Here is a 16,602-nt window from a genome sequence, read left to right as displayed (position 1 = left end):
TGCAGTGGTGCAATCACAATTCACTGCAGCCTCAACCTTCTGGGCTCAGATGATCCTCTCATCTCAGCCTCCCAGGTGGCTGGGACTACAGACATACACCACCACACCCAGCTAATTTTTTGTATTTTTTAGTAGAGATGGGGTTTCGCCATGTTTCCTGGGCTGGTCTCAAACTCCTGGATTCAAGTAATGCACCCACCTTGGCCTCCCAAAGTGGATTATAGGAATGCCTGACCTTTACCTCTTTTATTTTCATTTGATTTTTTTTCTTTTGTGCTGAGTCTAGGGCAAGAATAAACTGTAAATTAGTGTGAAATACATCTAATGCATTCAAATTAAAGTGTATAATCTCTGAACAGTGTAATTTTTTAAAGTGGTGTTTTTTGTTTAAAAGTAGACTTACTTGCAAAGTTATATTTTATTTTTGTGGTTTTCAGATCTTAGTATCCTAAAATTTAATATCCTAAAATTTAAGTTTTAAGTTTCCCTTAACCATCTCTACATAGATAATTGAATAACTGAAATCTTTCAAGTAATGATACACTTTACTTGTATTTGCTATTTTTTGACAAATTCTCAGGGTTAAAATAGATGCATATATACTGTTTCCTATACATTCATATGCTAAGTGGTATACTGATTATAAATAAAATGTTAAGTTTATTACAAATTGGCTTATTGTATGCTGATATCTCTGTTTTTTGATTCTGTACACTATAGGCCTATCTGAAGATTTTCATGCTAAGGATTCTAAACCTTCCTCTGACCCCCCTTGTATCATTGAGAAACTGTGTTCCTTACATGATGGCCTAGTTTTGGAAGCAAAGGGGATAAAGGAACATTTCTGGAAACCCTATATTAGGAAACTTTATGAAAAAAAGGTTTGTAAGTAGCAAAGAAATAACGTGAAAATGTTTTCTGGAGAAAAACTTGATTTAACATGACGACTTAAGGATCTCTTCTTTTATCATAGCTCCTTAAGGGAAAAGAAGAAAATCTTACTGGGTTTCTAGAACCTGGAAACTTTGGAGAGAGTTTGTGAGTACTTCTGTATAAAATGTTTTAATATTTTAAATTGTATACTTAGGAAACTTCAGAGGCTAGTGTTTTTATTGTTTGTACTCTGGAAACTGAGAATATGTTTTGTGAAAGAATACGGGGAAGCAAAAATTCTGTCACCTAATATAAGCATACTTTTTAAATGTGTTCAAAATTGTATGGCTGTTCTTTGAAGTTTCATTAAGCTTCTGGATTATAAATTTTGAAATAAATTCTTTTGGAACTATATGGGTCAAAATTGATGATGTGTAAGTGTGGAAGTCTCCAGGGGTGGCTAGAGCAGCTAGACAGTTAAGCTTCTCACCAGAAGCTGCACCTACCAGCAGCTGAAACACTGTCAGTAAAATACTTGTATTGTGAGATGGATGAGCATGGGGATAGCAAGATTACATGTGATACTATCCAGTTTTTGTTTTGTTTTTTGAGATGGAGTCTCACTGTGTCGCCCAGGCTGGAATGCAGTGGTACGATCTCAGCTCACTGCAACCTCCACCTCCTGGGTTCAAGCAATTCTTCTGCCTCAGCCTCATGAGTAGCTGTGGATACAGGCGCGTGCCACCATGCCCAGCTAATTTTTATATTTTTAGTAGATACAGGGTCTCACCATACTGGCCAGGCTGGATTCGAACTCCTGACCTTGTGATCCACCTGCCTCGGCCTCCAAAAATGCTGGGATTACAGGTGTGAGCTACTGCACCCAGCTATACTATCCAGTTTTTATAACTACAAGTTACCCTACCAAAGTTTAACTTTCAAAAAAATTATTAGAACTTTTAGTAAATAAAAAAATGAAATAATTAATTGAAATGGCAGTTCTGTGAGAGAGTACATTTTGTCTGTATTTGTTTTTCCTATAGTAAAGCCATCAATAAGGCCTATGAGGAGTATGTTTTATCTGTTGGGAATTTAGATGAGCGGATATTTCTTGGAGAGGATGCTGAAGAGGAAATTGGGACTCTCTCAAGGTGTCTGAACGCTGGTTCAGGAACAGAGACTGCTGAAAGGGTGCAGATGAAAAACATCTTACAGCAGCATTTTGACAAGGTGAGTTTAGCCACACCAGAAGAGTAGAAATACAGGAGCAGTTAAGCCAGGGGTTCTTTTTTATTTTGGTAATTTCATGTTTGTGTTTTACTTGCCTACAGTATGAAGGAGAAAATTCTCATCATGCTTCTCTTAATTGAAAAAGGTATCTCTATGATATTTGATTTGTTAATATCAACTTTCATTCATTTTACTGAGGTCTGAGAAAAAGAGAAATTAATATAAATTTAAACAAATGTGTCATGCTGATAATTGTTGGTTTTAAAAAGATGGGCCAGTAATATATAGTCTTATATGTAGTGAACACAGTAATATATAGTCTTATATGTACTACTTTTAGGCATTTAGAAAGTGATAATTGATCTGATTGGGGCCTTCATTTAAGAGACTGGAGAAACTGAGGATCTATAGTCTTTAAGAAAATTCTTTTAAACTGAATTTCAGGACCACGTGGTGTTTTTTCACACAGACATTTAGGGTGATGCAGGCCATGAGTTTCCCTTCTGCTATGTGGTGGTAACAGAAAACACTAAACTTCTGGCAAGTGCCCCCAGAGACACTGGGTAATCCAAGAGCCAATTCACCTGGAAGTAAGCTGCTTCAGACTTGAGACTGGTCTGCTTATTCATTCAACAAATATTCCTAAAGCATTTTATATGTCAGGTTGTGTCCTGGACACTGGAGATACAGCAGTGAACAAAATAGCCACGAGAACCCTGTTCTAAAGAAGCTTATATTCCAGTGTGGGGAGATGGACAGGAGATAAACAAGTAAATACATAGTATGTTGGGTGATGACAGATGAAGAAAATAAAATAGAGTAGTAATACAAAATATTGAGGGGAGGGGAGAATGGGATGGGTGGTCTGTTGTAGGTAAGGTGGTTGGTAAGGGTGTCACACACCAGAAGTAAGCGAGGAAGCAAGCCATATGAATAGCTGGGGAAATGTATTTGAAGCTGAGAGCATAACAAATGCAAAGCCGTGAGATTGGAACAGGATTAGCTTTCTGGAGGAACAGTGAGAATGACAGTGTGGTAGGAATACAGTGAGGGGAAAAAGTGGTAAGAAGTGAAGGGAGGCCAGGTGTGATGGCTCATGCTTGTAATCCTAGCACATTGGGAGACTGAGGCAGAGGACTGCTTGAGCCCAGGAGTTCAAGACAAGTCTGGGCAACAAAGCGAGACCCTGTCTCTACATAAAATATTAATACAAAAAATTAGCTGGCCATGGTTGTATCCACCTGTGGGCTCAGCTACTTGCGAGGCTGAGTCAGGAGGATCCCTTGAGCCCAGGAGTTGCAGGCTGCAGTAAGCCGTGATCGCATCACTGCACTCCAGCCTGGGTGACAGAGCAAGAGCCTGTCTTTCAAATAAAAAAAAAAGAAAAAAGAAAAAACGAGAAGAAAAAGAAGTGCAAGGAAGAGGGAAGAACAAGAGAGCCAGACAGACCATGTAAGCTTTGGAAGCCATCGTAAGAACTTTTGCTTCTGCTGTGATTGAGATGAAAGCCATTAAGAGGGTGTTATTAAGAAGAGTGACTGATTTATATTTTTAAAAGTCTTGTGGGAAAGTGGGGTTCGAGGCAAGGATGGAAGTAGGGAGTTAAGAAGCTATTGGAGTGATTATGGCAATAGTTTATGGTGGCTTCAGAGAATGGTTTGTATCTGGGCCATATTTTGGAGATAGCACCCACAGGATTTACTGATGGTTTGGATCTAGGGTTTGAGAAAAAGAGAACAGTGATGTCTCCAGTTGGGTGAATGGTATAAAAGCTAAAATCCTGACAGGTGCCTGTAAGGTCGTAAGTTATCTGGCCCTGGCTCTCTCTGAATTCATCTACTACTATCCTCCCTCCTCACCCACTAATGCCACATTAACCTCCTTTTTTGTTCTTCAGATATGCCAAGCATGCCTGCAACACAAAGCCTTTGCCTTTGCAATTCCCTCTGCCTAAAATGTATTACTTCAAGATATTCATGTGGCTTCCTTCTCACTTCATTCTGGTCTCTGATAACCTGACTGCTATGTCAATAATAACCACAACGTCCTCCCCAACTTCCTTTCCCCCGACTCTGCTTGCTAGTGTTTCTCTTCGTATTTATCACTGTCTGACAGTAAGTAGGGAGGTAGATAGAAAGAATTACTTATTGCCTGTCTCCTTGCATTAGAATATAAGCTTCACGAAGGCTGTGACCAATGTTGTATGCAGCGCTTGGCACATAGTAGACATTCCGGGAACATTTACTACTGAAATTTATTAAGAGGGAAGAGCAAGTCTGGGGGAAGGGGAATCGAGTTAGGGTTATTAGTATGTTAAATTTGAGATGTCTTTTAAGCATCCTAGTAGAGAAGTTGAATAGACAGTTGAGGAATAGAAGACCGGAGTTCACAGTTCACAGTAGAGGTTAGGGGTTGTGTATATATGTCCTGGGGTCATCAAGATGGCTTTTTTTTTTTTTTTTTTTTTTAGACAGAATCTCACTCTGTCACCCAGGCTGGAGTGCAATGGTGCAATCTCAGCTCACTGTGACCTCTGCTACCCAGGTTCAAGCTATTCTCCTGCCCCAGCCTCTTGAGTAGCTGGGATTACAGGCGCCTGCCACCACGCCCGGCTAATTTTTTGTATTTTTAGTAGAAACGGCATTTCACCATGTTGGTCAGCTGGTCTTGAACTCCTGACCTCATGATCTGCCTGCCTCGGCCTCCCAAAGTGCTGGGATTACAGGCATGAGCCACTGCGCCCAGCTGTAGATGGCTTTTAAAGCTCTAAAATGAGGAGAGATTTCTTAGAGGTATGAAATAAGAGAGAATAAAAGAGGACTAAGGGCAAAGCTCAGAGTCACTCCAAATTTTGTAAGTCTTTATTTGGAGAAGGAACATCCTAATATTTTTAAGATACCGACTTAATATTTGCACCCAAGTTAAAGAAAGATTCCTCTTGATCAGAATGAACAGGAAGCTCTAAGCTAAGCACAGTGCTATCAAGAAACACCATGTTGACCTTGAGGACTCTGGCAGGAAGCTGTTTGTGGTTGTCACACCTAGTTTCCTCTGTGAAACTATTGCTGCCTGTGGGTGATGTGGTTATATGCTGCTGGCTGCTGTTGATTCTCCTGTTCGTGTACAAGGTGTTTTTCCCTCTCAATGCCTCCCAGTGTAGGCATTGGTTCATGCACAGTGAAGTAGGTGACTGCAAGAAACCTTGTAAGGCAGGGAGCAGCCTTTTGAATGCAATTAATCCACCCAGATCATTTTATTGATTTAATTATAGAATGAATTTCTTTGAAACAAAGTGGAAGTCTTAGTTGTATTGCACTTTAAGACAGAGAAAACATGTAGGTTTGTTTCTATATATAGTAAATTTCTGTGCTTTTCTGTATCTTAGGAAACTTGAATAGTTGGCTCTGTTGCCAGGTGAAAATTTTGCTAGGTTTTTTAAAAAATTAGAATAAGTACATTTAATACACAGGGAAATTTGGTTTATCTTGAATATTAAAAGACACTGTTAAGTTATCTTAACCTTTCAGAGTTTATTTGAAAAATCAGAAAGATGTTTTACTAGCTCCTTTGACACCAAGTCACATCTTTTCCATATTTATTGTCAAGAATGTTGACTTTAACTTGTTTCTCTGAAGACCTGTCTACTTTAATGGGAAAACCTGTGATAGATTCTGGTAACCAAAGGTAGAGGAGGGCTAGGAAGACCAATGAAGGCTGTTCTGCATCAAGTTGCCTTTTTAGGGAATGTTCATTTTATTCTCTCTCTCTGAAGCAAATTTGAATATTTGGATAGTGGGTGTATTAGTTCATTTTAATGCTGCTGATAAAAACATACCTGAAAGTGGGAACAAAAAGGGGTTTAATTGGACTTACAGTTCCACATGGCTGGGGAGTTCTCAGAATCATGGTGCGAGGCGAGAGGCACTTCTTAACATGGCGGTGGCAAGAGAAAAATGAGGAAGAAGCAAAAGCGGAAACCCCTCATAAGCCCATCAGATCTCGTGGGACGTATTCACTATCACAAGAATAGAACGGGAAAGACTGGCCTCCATGATTCATTTACCTCCCACTGGGTGCCTCACACGATATATGGAAATTCTGGGAAATACAGTTCAAGTTGAGGTTTTGATGCAGACATAGTCAAACTATATCAGTAGGCTTTTCTTAAATGGATTTTTTTCAACCAAATTTAATTCACAATTTTCTTTTATCTTTGAGTGTCTGCAAAAATAGCGGTAGATGGGAATTGTGAAATTCTGTTTCTCAGAGCTGAGAATAATCTTAATTTTTTCAGGTGAGCAGAATGCTTATCTTTGCCTCTGAGCATACATTTTACAAGAGGGAATGTAGGGAGCTATACCTTATTTTAGAGTTGTAACTTTTTTGAGACGGAGTTTTGCTCTGTCGCCCAGGCTGGAGTGCAGTGGCGCGATCTCAGCTCACTGCAAGCTCCACCTCCCTGGGTTCATGCCATTCCCCTGCCTCAGCCTCCCAAGTAACTGGGACTATAGGCGCCCACCACCTCGCCCAGCTAGTTTTTTGTATTTTTTAGTAGAGACAGGGTTTCACCGGGTTAGCCAGGATGGTCTCGATCTCCTTACCTCGTGATCCGCCCGGCTTGGCCTTCCAAAGTGCTGGGATTACAGGCTTGAGCCACCGTGCCCGGCCTAGAGTTTTAACTTTTAAGAGACAAACTTTTAGTTAGCTAAAATACAAATTATTCTTTCAAGCCTTCATCTTCACATGGATATTGGCAGCTCTTAATGCTGTTACGTTTAAATTCCAAGAATGGTGACATTTGAGTCAGTAAAATGTATTGATATTGTAAAGATAAAGTTTTACTCGCTTGAAGTCCCATTTATGAAGTGAATTAAAGTCTTTCTGGCCTAAAATAATGTTCTTTTAAAAATTTTTATTCTATGTAACTGTTTTTTTCTCTAGTCCAAAGCACTTAGAATCTCCACACCCCTAACTGGTGTTAGGTACATTAAGGAGAACAGCCCTTGTGTGACCCCAGTTTCTACAGCTACGCATAGCTTGAGTCGTCTTCACACCATGCTGACAGGCCTCAGGAATGCACCAAGTGAGAAATTGGAACAGATTCTCAGGTTAGTTTGAGCCCTGTCTGCTTGCTAAGATTTGGTTATTGACCATTTTCCAGTTTCCTATTTTTTCATTATTAATGCCTTAATTCACCCATGAATAATTTTATATCAATTGTATACTGAGTCCTGTTGTGAGTCTGTAGAGGACCTAGCAATAAGATGTATAAGTGGAAGATCTTCTTTCCTCAGATTTTTTTAATATAATATAAGACACAGTAACTGATAACACCAGACACTGTAGAATAAAGCACAGAACTGTCTTTGCCAACTGTTCTTTCAAGATTTCAGGGAGTGGTGGGGTGGGGGCAGAGGGAAGCTCAGTGAAGATGGGAATTGTCAAAGGCCTTTGTGAAGAGGGTTGAACCTGAGGTAAGTTCTGAAGGGTGACTCAGATTTGAAAAGATTAATGGAGTTCCACATGTTCATAAAGCAGGACAAAAACCACTGTAACTTTTGTAAACTCTATAAAACATCCTTATCCTGGAAAGGAAGTTCACTGCATTTAGTTTCTTTGATCTCCCTGAGACTGGTAGGAATATCACTGAGTTTTAGTTAAAAGCCCAGTAGGCTGAATCTCATCATCTTACGCATAACCTTTGGCAAGCTGATTTGAAAAGTTACCTCCACCCCGTCTCTACTAAAAAACACAAAAAAAAAAAAACTAGCCAGGCGAGGTGGCGGGCGCCTGTAGTCCCAGCTACTCGAATGGCGTAAACCCGGGAGGCGGAGCTTGCAGTGAGCCGAGATCGCGCCGCTGCACTCCAGCCTGGGTGACAGAGCGAGACTCCGTCTCAAAAAAAAAAAAGAAAAGAAAAGAAAAGTTACCTCCAAGGTCTCTCTCAGTCCTAAAACCTTATGATATGATGACGTAGACCCAAAAGGACCCCATTTTATTTCTGATGGTGGTATATCAAGAAGACCCTATATGTACACATAAGTAATTTCCCACTCATAGCCAGGCTTCTTAAATGCCAACTACTTTTCCTTTACATTTTTGTGAAGTCTACTTTATTCATAAACTTGATTGTGATTTATGCTTAACAAGTTATATCTCTGTGGCCTCTTCCTGAGTCATGTTTTTCAGATGCACCTTGTTTGCCTTGAATTTAGAAGCATTTTGTAAATACATTTCAGAAGCCATCTTAATCTCTGTATCTTCCAGATCTCTTTACAGTTTCTAACTAGGCATAACAGCATTTTAAATCTTAGGTACCATTAGTGGGGTTAAATATTACCAGTAAATACTAGGTAAAATAAAGGGTCCTGTTTTTGTAGAAAGGTATGTGTGTGTGTGTTCCCAGAAAACTTCTGCTTATATATGTATTCAATAGTTATCTCTAGCAGGACTATAATTGATTTTATTCTCCTTATAATTTTTTAAACTTCATTTTCACAAAGAATATGTATATAATTATATATATATGATCAAGATAAAAACAGTTGTTACAAAAACTTACATGGTGATAATTTGTATAATGCTTCTGCATTGAACGTATATTCCTTTCTAATAATAAAAAGACTGAAATAAACCTCATTTGTGGGGAAAAATGTAGAATGCCAGGAACAATTTATATGAGTCTGTAGTATGGGTTTTACACTCCTTCATTCTATTTTCTTCCAGGTGTTCTTAATGGGAGTTGTACTGCCCTTTACGGAAGTAGTTAAGGGCAATTCTGGATCATCAGTGACTGGGGGATGTGAAGGACAGGTGGGGGACAGTGATAGACATCGAATGAGCCCAGGCCAAGGTTGCTAAACTTCCTGCAGTGAAAGGTGTAGCCCCGGCCGGGCAAGGTGGCTCATTCCTGTAATCCTAACACTTTGGGAGGCTGAGGCGGTTGGATCACTTGAGGCCAGGAGTTCGAGACCAGCCTGGCCAACATGGCCATCTCTACTAAAAATACAAAAATTAGCTGGGCGTGGTGGCAGGTGCCTGCAGTCCGAGCTACTTGGAGGCTGAGGCAGGAGAATCACTTGAACCTGGGAGGTGGAGGTTGCAGTGAGCCAAGATTGCACCACTGCATTCCATCCTGGATGACAGAGTGAGACTCTGTCTCAAAAAATAAATAAATATATAAAATAAAAGGTGTAGCCCCACACAAGAAAAGTTTTTTTTTTTTTTCCATTCCAACTGGTAATACCACCACCTTTGAAAAGGAAGTATAGGATCTCTTGGATTAATTTGGGAAGTGTATAGTTCCTGTTCAGAGTGTTTTATATGTACATGTTAGTGAAATTATAGAAACATTTTATCCCCTTGTGACTTGCCAGGACCTTTAAATTATGTTATTTCTCATTACCTTTTTAGGACATGTTCCAGAGATCCAACCCAGGCTATTGCTAACAGACTGAAAGAAATGTTTGAAATATATTCTCAGCACTTCCAGCCAGATGAGGATTTCAGTAATTGTGCTAAAGGTAAGGTTTAATATTGTTATTCTGCTCTTATGTTTGAAGTTTAACTAAATGGAGTCATTTCTTACTAACTAAGAAAGATGAGGAAAAGATTTATGACTTTAGACTGAGGGCTAGGATATGGCTATCCAATTTTTCTGGTCAACCAAGTGATTTCTGAGCCCTTCTCAGTAAGATAGAAATTTTAGAGTGGTATTTTTATTTTAATGGACTTCTGATGCTTTTTTATCTGCAAATCTTTAGTTTTTTGTTTTTTGTTTTTGTAAACTGGAAATGAAATAGAAGCGTAGTGATTCTTAACATATTGAGAATAAGGACAGAAGATATCACTGTTATGGGCCCTGGCCTAGGAATTGTTTGATGTCAGGAATTGGAACTAAGTAGGTGTGGAATAGTAAGCCAGTTACATACCTCTTAGCGTGGGTTTGTTTTGTTCAACCATAGAGGGGATAAAAGGGTGTAAGTCTTAAATAATATTATAGTTCTTTATGTGCAAATTCATTTAATAATTTTAGAAAATGTGACTGTTACCATGAAGAAAATTAAGGTATCTTAGGGATAATTAAAACACCAGTCATAAGAAGTTTGCATATCTAAAGTTTTGGGTTGGTTTTTAAATTTTATTTTGTGAGTAAAGAAGGAGGAATGGGCCTTTATTTTCTTTGTGTGCCATTTTTGTGGATTTTTTTATTATTTCTACAGAAATTGCCAGCAAACATTTTCGTTTTGCGGAGATGCTTTACTATAAAGTATTAGAATCTGTTATTGAGCAGGAACAAAAAAGACTAGGAGACATGGATTTATCTGTGAGTAAAATAACCAATGTATTGATCAGCGCAGTAAAACATAATTTCCTTCCTGCCCCATTCTGTAGGTTGTTTTTTTACTTTATTTATAGTCTCCTTTCATGCACAAAAGTTTTTAATTTTGATGAAATCCAATTTATTTTTTCACTAGTTGCCTGTGCTTTTTTTTAATGTGTGTATGTATGTATGTATGTATGTATGTATTATTTGAGATGGAGTCTTGCACTGTTGCCCAGGCTTGAGTATAATGGCACGATCTCGGCTCAATGCAACCTCCGCCTCCTGGGTTCAAGCAATTCTCCTGCCTCAGTCTCCCAAGTAGCTGGGATTATAGGCACGTGCCACCATGCCCAGCTAAGTTTTGTATTTTCAGTAGAGATGGGGTTTTACCATGTTTGGCCAGGCAGGTCTGGAACCCCAGACGTCAGGTGGTCTGTGCGCCTTGGCCTCCCAAAGTGCTAGGATTACAGGCGTGAGCCACTGCGCCTGGCCTGTTACTTGTGCTTTTGGTGCCTCAGTAGCTTTTAATTAAAAAATAATAATTGTTTACAATGTTGGAAAATTATAAGCAAAAAGAAGAAAATAAAAATCACCTATGATTAATGTCATCCTGTGATAAACATACTGACTTTTGGTACATGGTCATCTAGCCAGTCACCTGCCTGCTTGCTTTTCTGTTTTTTTGGGTTTGTTGTTGAGACAGAGTCTCACTCTGTTGCCCAGGCTAGAGTGTAGTGGTACAATCTTGGCTCACTGCAACCTCTGCCTCCCAGATTCAAGCGATTCTTGAACAGTATTGCCCAGGCTGGTCTCAAACTCTGGACCTCAAGTGATCTGCCCGCCTTGGCCTCCCAAAGTGCTGGGATTATAGGTATGAGCCACCCGCCTGGCCCCTTTCAATTTTTTTTTTTTCTTTTTTTTCTCTCTTTTTTTTTTTTGAGCCAGAGTTTCGCTCTTGTTGCCCAGGCTGGAGTGCAGTGGCGCAGTGTTGGCTCACTGCAGCCTCTACCTCCTGGGTTCAAGTGCTTCTCCTGCCTCAGCCTCTGAGTAGCTGGGACTACAGGTGTGTGCCACCACACCTGGCTAATCTTCTATTTTTAGTAGAGATGGGGTTTCACCATGTTGGTCAGGCTGGTCTCGAACTCCTGACCTCAGGTGATCTGCCCACCTTGGCCTCCCAAAGTGCTAGCATTACAGGCATAAGCCACCGCGCCTGGCCCCCCTTTCAGTTTTTTATAGCACTGACTGTAAATACTGTTTTGAAACATCTTTCTCTGTCATTGTTCTTCTAAGCATCAGGGTGTGTGTGTATTTTGGTTAGAGATGTAATCTCTTTTAAGATATAATAGGTAAGGTTTTAAAAGTCTCATACATTCCTTTAATATATTTCCTCTACTAAAAAATGGGCTTTATTTATATAATTAAGAAAGGTTTTGTAAGAAAATAAGCATACACTTTGCACTCAGTCAGAAAATGGGACTTTCTTTGGTATTTTCACTTAAATTCACTGGGTATGAAATGACTTTTTAGATTAAGTAAATGTTTCTGAATGCTAATAACTGTATTTTATAGGGTATTCTGGAACAAGATGCCTTCCACAGATCTCTGTTGGCCTGCTGCCTTGAGGTCGTCACTTTTTCTTACAAGCCTCCTGGGAATTTTCCATTTATTACTGAAATATTTGAAGTGCCTCTTTATCATTTTTATAAGGTATTTTTAAAAATATGATATAATGTGGATATTGTAGATGAGACCAACTTCCTGTTGTTAGTCATTTAGTTCAAGTTAACATCTAAGTATATTTATTCTGTTTTTAATTACATAATTAATCACTATTTGTGGAGTAGAAAAGAAATAGAATCTTACGACCTATGTAAATTTTTTAATATTGTATGAAAGATCCATTTTGGGTAAAAGCTTTGATTCCTCTCTTTATGTAATAACAGTTTTTAGAATACTGTGATTTTTATGAGATGAGAAAGCTTAAAAAAGTAGCACACATGTCACTAGCTAATCTTGTATAGCAGCCTTTTTTTATTTTATGAAAATTAAATACCACTGTAAATGTCAGAAAAAAATGAAAGTTCTCTTTCATGTGTTACAGAGAGGCATAGAGTTAAAGCATTGATTTGGTAGCTATTTCTTGATACTGAGTTAGCATATGAGTTTATCTTAACTCTCATAAGATAGTCAAAACTAATTTTTATAGTGGCATAGATTAAATGTTTAGAGATTTTTATATGAAATTTTAAGAGTAATGTTTTTCAACCTCAATATACATGTATTTTCATTAAAAACTTTTGAAATACATCACAATGTAAACCATTTTATATAATTCACATGGTTTGAACTATAATTATTTACAAAGACAGTAAAAGGAAGAGCAGCTGTTTCAAAATATTTCAACTTGTAATTTTTGACTAATTTCTTGTCTAAATATTTTAAAATATTTAATAATTATTATTCAGTGAATCAGGACATTTTTTATTTCAGGTGATAGAAGTATTCATTAGAGCAGAAGATGGCCTTTGTAGAGAGGTGGTAAAACACCTTAATCAGATTGAAGAACAGATCTTAGATCATTTGGCATGGAAACCAGAGTCTCCACTCTGGGAAAAAATTAGAGACAATGAAAACAGAGTTCCTACATGTGAAGAGGTTTGTGAAAATAACATCTTTTTATGAGAAAAAATACATCAATATCTAATCTATTAATAATCCTTTTGGGGATGGGAGGGTGGCAATTGGGTTTAATATGTTGTAATTAATTACACCTTGTTATGAGAAAAACTTGGGACTGTAACGTCGTCCCTCTCTACCCGCAAATTAGGAAGGTGCCAAGAGACAAAGAATGACTCAGACAAGTCCAGCTTGGCAAGTAGATATGTTTATTAAGACTTAGATATGTAGGGGCTGGGCGCGGTGGCTCATGCCTGTAATCCCAGCACTTCGGGAGGCGGAGACCGGTGGATCACCTGAGGTTGGGAGTTTGAGACCAGCCTAACCAACATGGAGAAACCCCATCTCTATAAAAATACAAAAAATTAACCAGGCATGGTGATGCATGCCTGTAATCCCAGCTACTTGGGAGGATGAGGCGGAAGAATTGCTTGAACCCGGGAGGTGGAGGTTGCGGTGAGCCGAGACTGTGCCATTGCACTTCAGTCTGGGCAACAAAAGCGAGACTCCGTCCCCCCAAAAAAAAAAGAGACTTACATATGGAGGAGGCAGAGGTGGTGGGGAAAAATAAAAGACTTATATACAGGGTACTCCTAGGTAGCAGCAGGACAGCTCTAGAGATCCTCACCACCTCCCATTGCTAAGCTGCTAATTTTCTGGCTCTTTGCCTACTATGTGTGTGCACGATGGGACTGTTTTCCTTGGTAGTTTCTCAGATCCTCTCTGGGATGTTTGGGTTATCAGGGACACCTGCTCCTTGGCTGGGCACCATGGCCTTGGCTCACTACCCAGCCTTCAGGGTTTAGGCAGCAGACATACACCCTTAAGTAAGGTAAGTGACCTGTCATACTTCACCCCATGTCAAAGAGGAAATGAGTCAGATAATTTGTAGTTGTCCTAAGATTTTGGTGACAGAGTAAAAATTCAGTGTTCATTCTTGATTTCCTTATCAAGTTTCTCTCCCATAGAGCAGTGGTCCAACCTTTTTGGCACCAAGGACCAATTTCATGGAAGACAATTTTTCCATGGACAGGGTTGGGAGTGGGGGAGATTTTGGGATGATTCAAATGCCTTACATTTATTGCACACTTTATTTCTATTATTATTACGTGGTAATATATAATGAAATAATTACATAATTCACCAAAATATACAGTCAGTGGGAGCCCTGAGCTTGTCTTCCTACAACTAGATGGTCCCATCTGGAGGTGGTGGGAGACAGTGACAGATGAGCAGGCATTAGATTCTCATAAGGAGCATGCAACCTAGATCCCTTACGTGTGCAGTTCACAATAGGGTTCACACTCCTATGAGAATCTAATGCCACCACTAATCTGACAGGCGGCCAGCACAGGTAGCAATGTGAGTGATGGGGAGCAGCTATAAATACAGATGAAGCTTTGCTCGCTTGCTTACTTGCCTGCCGCTCACTTCCTGCTATGTTGCCCGGTTCCTAACAGGGTCCACGGCCCAGGGGTTGGGGACCCCTGCTTTAGAGTGATTGATATTCAAACTCTCCAAACCAATAATGAAGGTTGACTCATATTTAGTATCCAATTACAAGGTTTTGCATTTTTTGACTGACAAAAGTTTTTTTTTTAACTTTATTATGAAAATGGGAAAGACAGCTGATTTTATTTAGATGGAATAATCGTTAAGAGACTTTTTCCGCCTTAGATTACTATTGGATTTCTAATTAAAGTGCTGTTTTGGATCCTGGCATTCTGTGTAACCAATTCTTCACAGGTCATGCCACCTCAGAACCTGGAAAGGGCAGATGAAATTTGCATTGCGGGCTCCCCTTTGACTCCCAGAAGGGTGACTGAAGTTCGTGCTGATACTGGAGGTCTTGGAAGGAGTAAGTTTAAAATACTAGGGGAATATTTTGGGGCTTACTATCTGGAAATTTAAATTTTATTTAACCCTATAAGTGAAGTTAATAGAGTATATATTAGAAGAAAATATTCCATGCATTTTTGTGTCACATGAATCACTTAAAAGAAGGGCCTTTAAAGACTATTTAAGAACACAGGAAAATGCATGATATAACAGGTATCTTTTAAAAAGGATAGACGAGGGCCGGGCGCGGTGGCTCAAGCCTGTAATCCCAGCACTTTGGGAGGCCGAGACGGGTGGATCACCAGGTCAGGAGATCGAGACCATCCTGGCTAATCCGGTGAAACCCCGTCTCTACTAAAAAAAATACAAAAAACTAGCCCGGCGAGGTGGCGGACGCCTGTAGTCCCAGCTACTCGGGAGGCTGAGGCAGGAGAATGGCGTAAACCCGGGGGGCGGAGCTTGCAGTAAGCTGAGATCCGGCCGCTGCACTCCAGCCCGGGTGACAGAGCGAGACTCCGTCTCAAAAAAAAAAAAAAAGGATAGACGATAGACTGCTATATTTATTTAATTTTTTTTTTTTCTTTTGAGACAGAGTCTCGCTCTGTTGCTCAAGCTAGAGTGCAGCAGCCCAATCTCAGCTCACTGCAACCTCTGCCTGCCGGGTTCAAGCAATTCTCATGCCTCACCCTCCTGAGTAGATGGGACTACAGGCATGCGCCACCACGCCTAGCTAATTTTTTGTATTTTTGTAGAGACGTTTTGCCATATTGGCCAGGCTGGCCTCGAACTCCTGACTTGAAGCAATCCACCTGCCTCGGCCTCCCAAAGTGCTAGAATTACAGGCATGAGGCACCGTGCCTGGCCGACTGCTATATATTTAATATGATCCCTATTTTTAAAGTGTATGTTTATTTATGAGCATGCAAAATGGTGGAAATGGAAAAACCAAACTGTTAAGATCATTGTTGGGTGATAGAATTCCTGGTGATTTCTGTAAAATTTTTAAGGCAAATACGTATTACTTTTAAAATCAGGAGAAATAGAAAAGCCTTCTTAAAGATAGAGCTGCATGATCCAGTTAGGTATAGACAAGGCAGTGAGTTAAGACAACTGAGTGTGTTCTACTGTGTTGAGCTGTGCTACCCTAGTTAATGACATTAGTGCTGGCCCAAGAAATACAGAAAAGGGCAGTTTTGCTATCCATCTGGTTTATATTTTTTAGGCAGCTGCTTAGAAGATCTGCAAGGTGAAAGGTTTTAGTTTACATATGTGAGAGAGAACTGCTTTTTAAAGAGCAATTCAGTAAATCCAGAGAGTTCTAAATCCTTGGATCCAATTCAAAGAATATCCTTATTTCTAGATCACTTTTATAATGTAATTGGTAAGAACTGGCTACAGAAGAAATACGAGTTTTAAAGTCAGGAATCACTCTAGGCTGGGCATGGTGGCTCATGCCTGTAACCCCTGCACTGTGGGACACCTAGTCGGGAGGATCGCTTGAGCCCAGGAGTTCAAGACCATCCTGGGCAACATAGCAAGATGCCATCTCTACCCCCCCCCCCAAAAAAAACAAAAATCACTCTAGGTCAGTGTATACTTAATAGACATGGATGATCCTTATGAAAAGTCCTTATTTTTGAAAGATCTGACAGTTG

General features: G+C 39.6%; 1 protein-coding gene across 1 annotated transcript in view; it reads left to right on the top strand.

The window, feature by feature from the left end:
- The window catches only part of RBL2 (retinoblastoma-like 2), a 58,487-nt gene that overhangs the window by 18,224 nt on the left and 23,661 nt on the right, over window positions 1–16,602 (top strand). The window contains exons 6-14 of the mRNA XM_011988633.1: window positions 721–881; window positions 974–1,038; window positions 1,917–2,103; window positions 7,045–7,211; window positions 9,517–9,626; window positions 10,326–10,429; window positions 12,002–12,139; window positions 12,923–13,087; window positions 14,855–14,966. Coding sequence (XP_011844023.1) covers window positions 721–881; window positions 974–1,038; window positions 1,917–2,103; window positions 7,045–7,211; window positions 9,517–9,626; window positions 10,326–10,429; window positions 12,002–12,139; window positions 12,923–13,087; window positions 14,855–14,966 — 1,209 coding nt within the window. The remainder of the gene's footprint in view (window positions 1–720; window positions 882–973; window positions 1,039–1,916; window positions 2,104–7,044; window positions 7,212–9,516; window positions 9,627–10,325; window positions 10,430–12,001; window positions 12,140–12,922; window positions 13,088–14,854; window positions 14,967–16,602) is intronic.

This window comes from Mandrillus leucophaeus, unplaced genomic scaffold, assembly GCF_000951045.1.
Source record: "Mandrillus leucophaeus isolate KB7577 unplaced genomic scaffold, Mleu.le_1.0 Scaffold333, whole genome shotgun sequence".
In the NCBI taxonomy this organism is placed as follows: domain Eukaryota; kingdom Metazoa; phylum Chordata; class Mammalia; order Primates; family Cercopithecidae; genus Mandrillus; species Mandrillus leucophaeus.
Note: the sequence above shows the minus strand (reverse complement) of the source record. Positions and strands in the feature narration are given on the sequence as shown.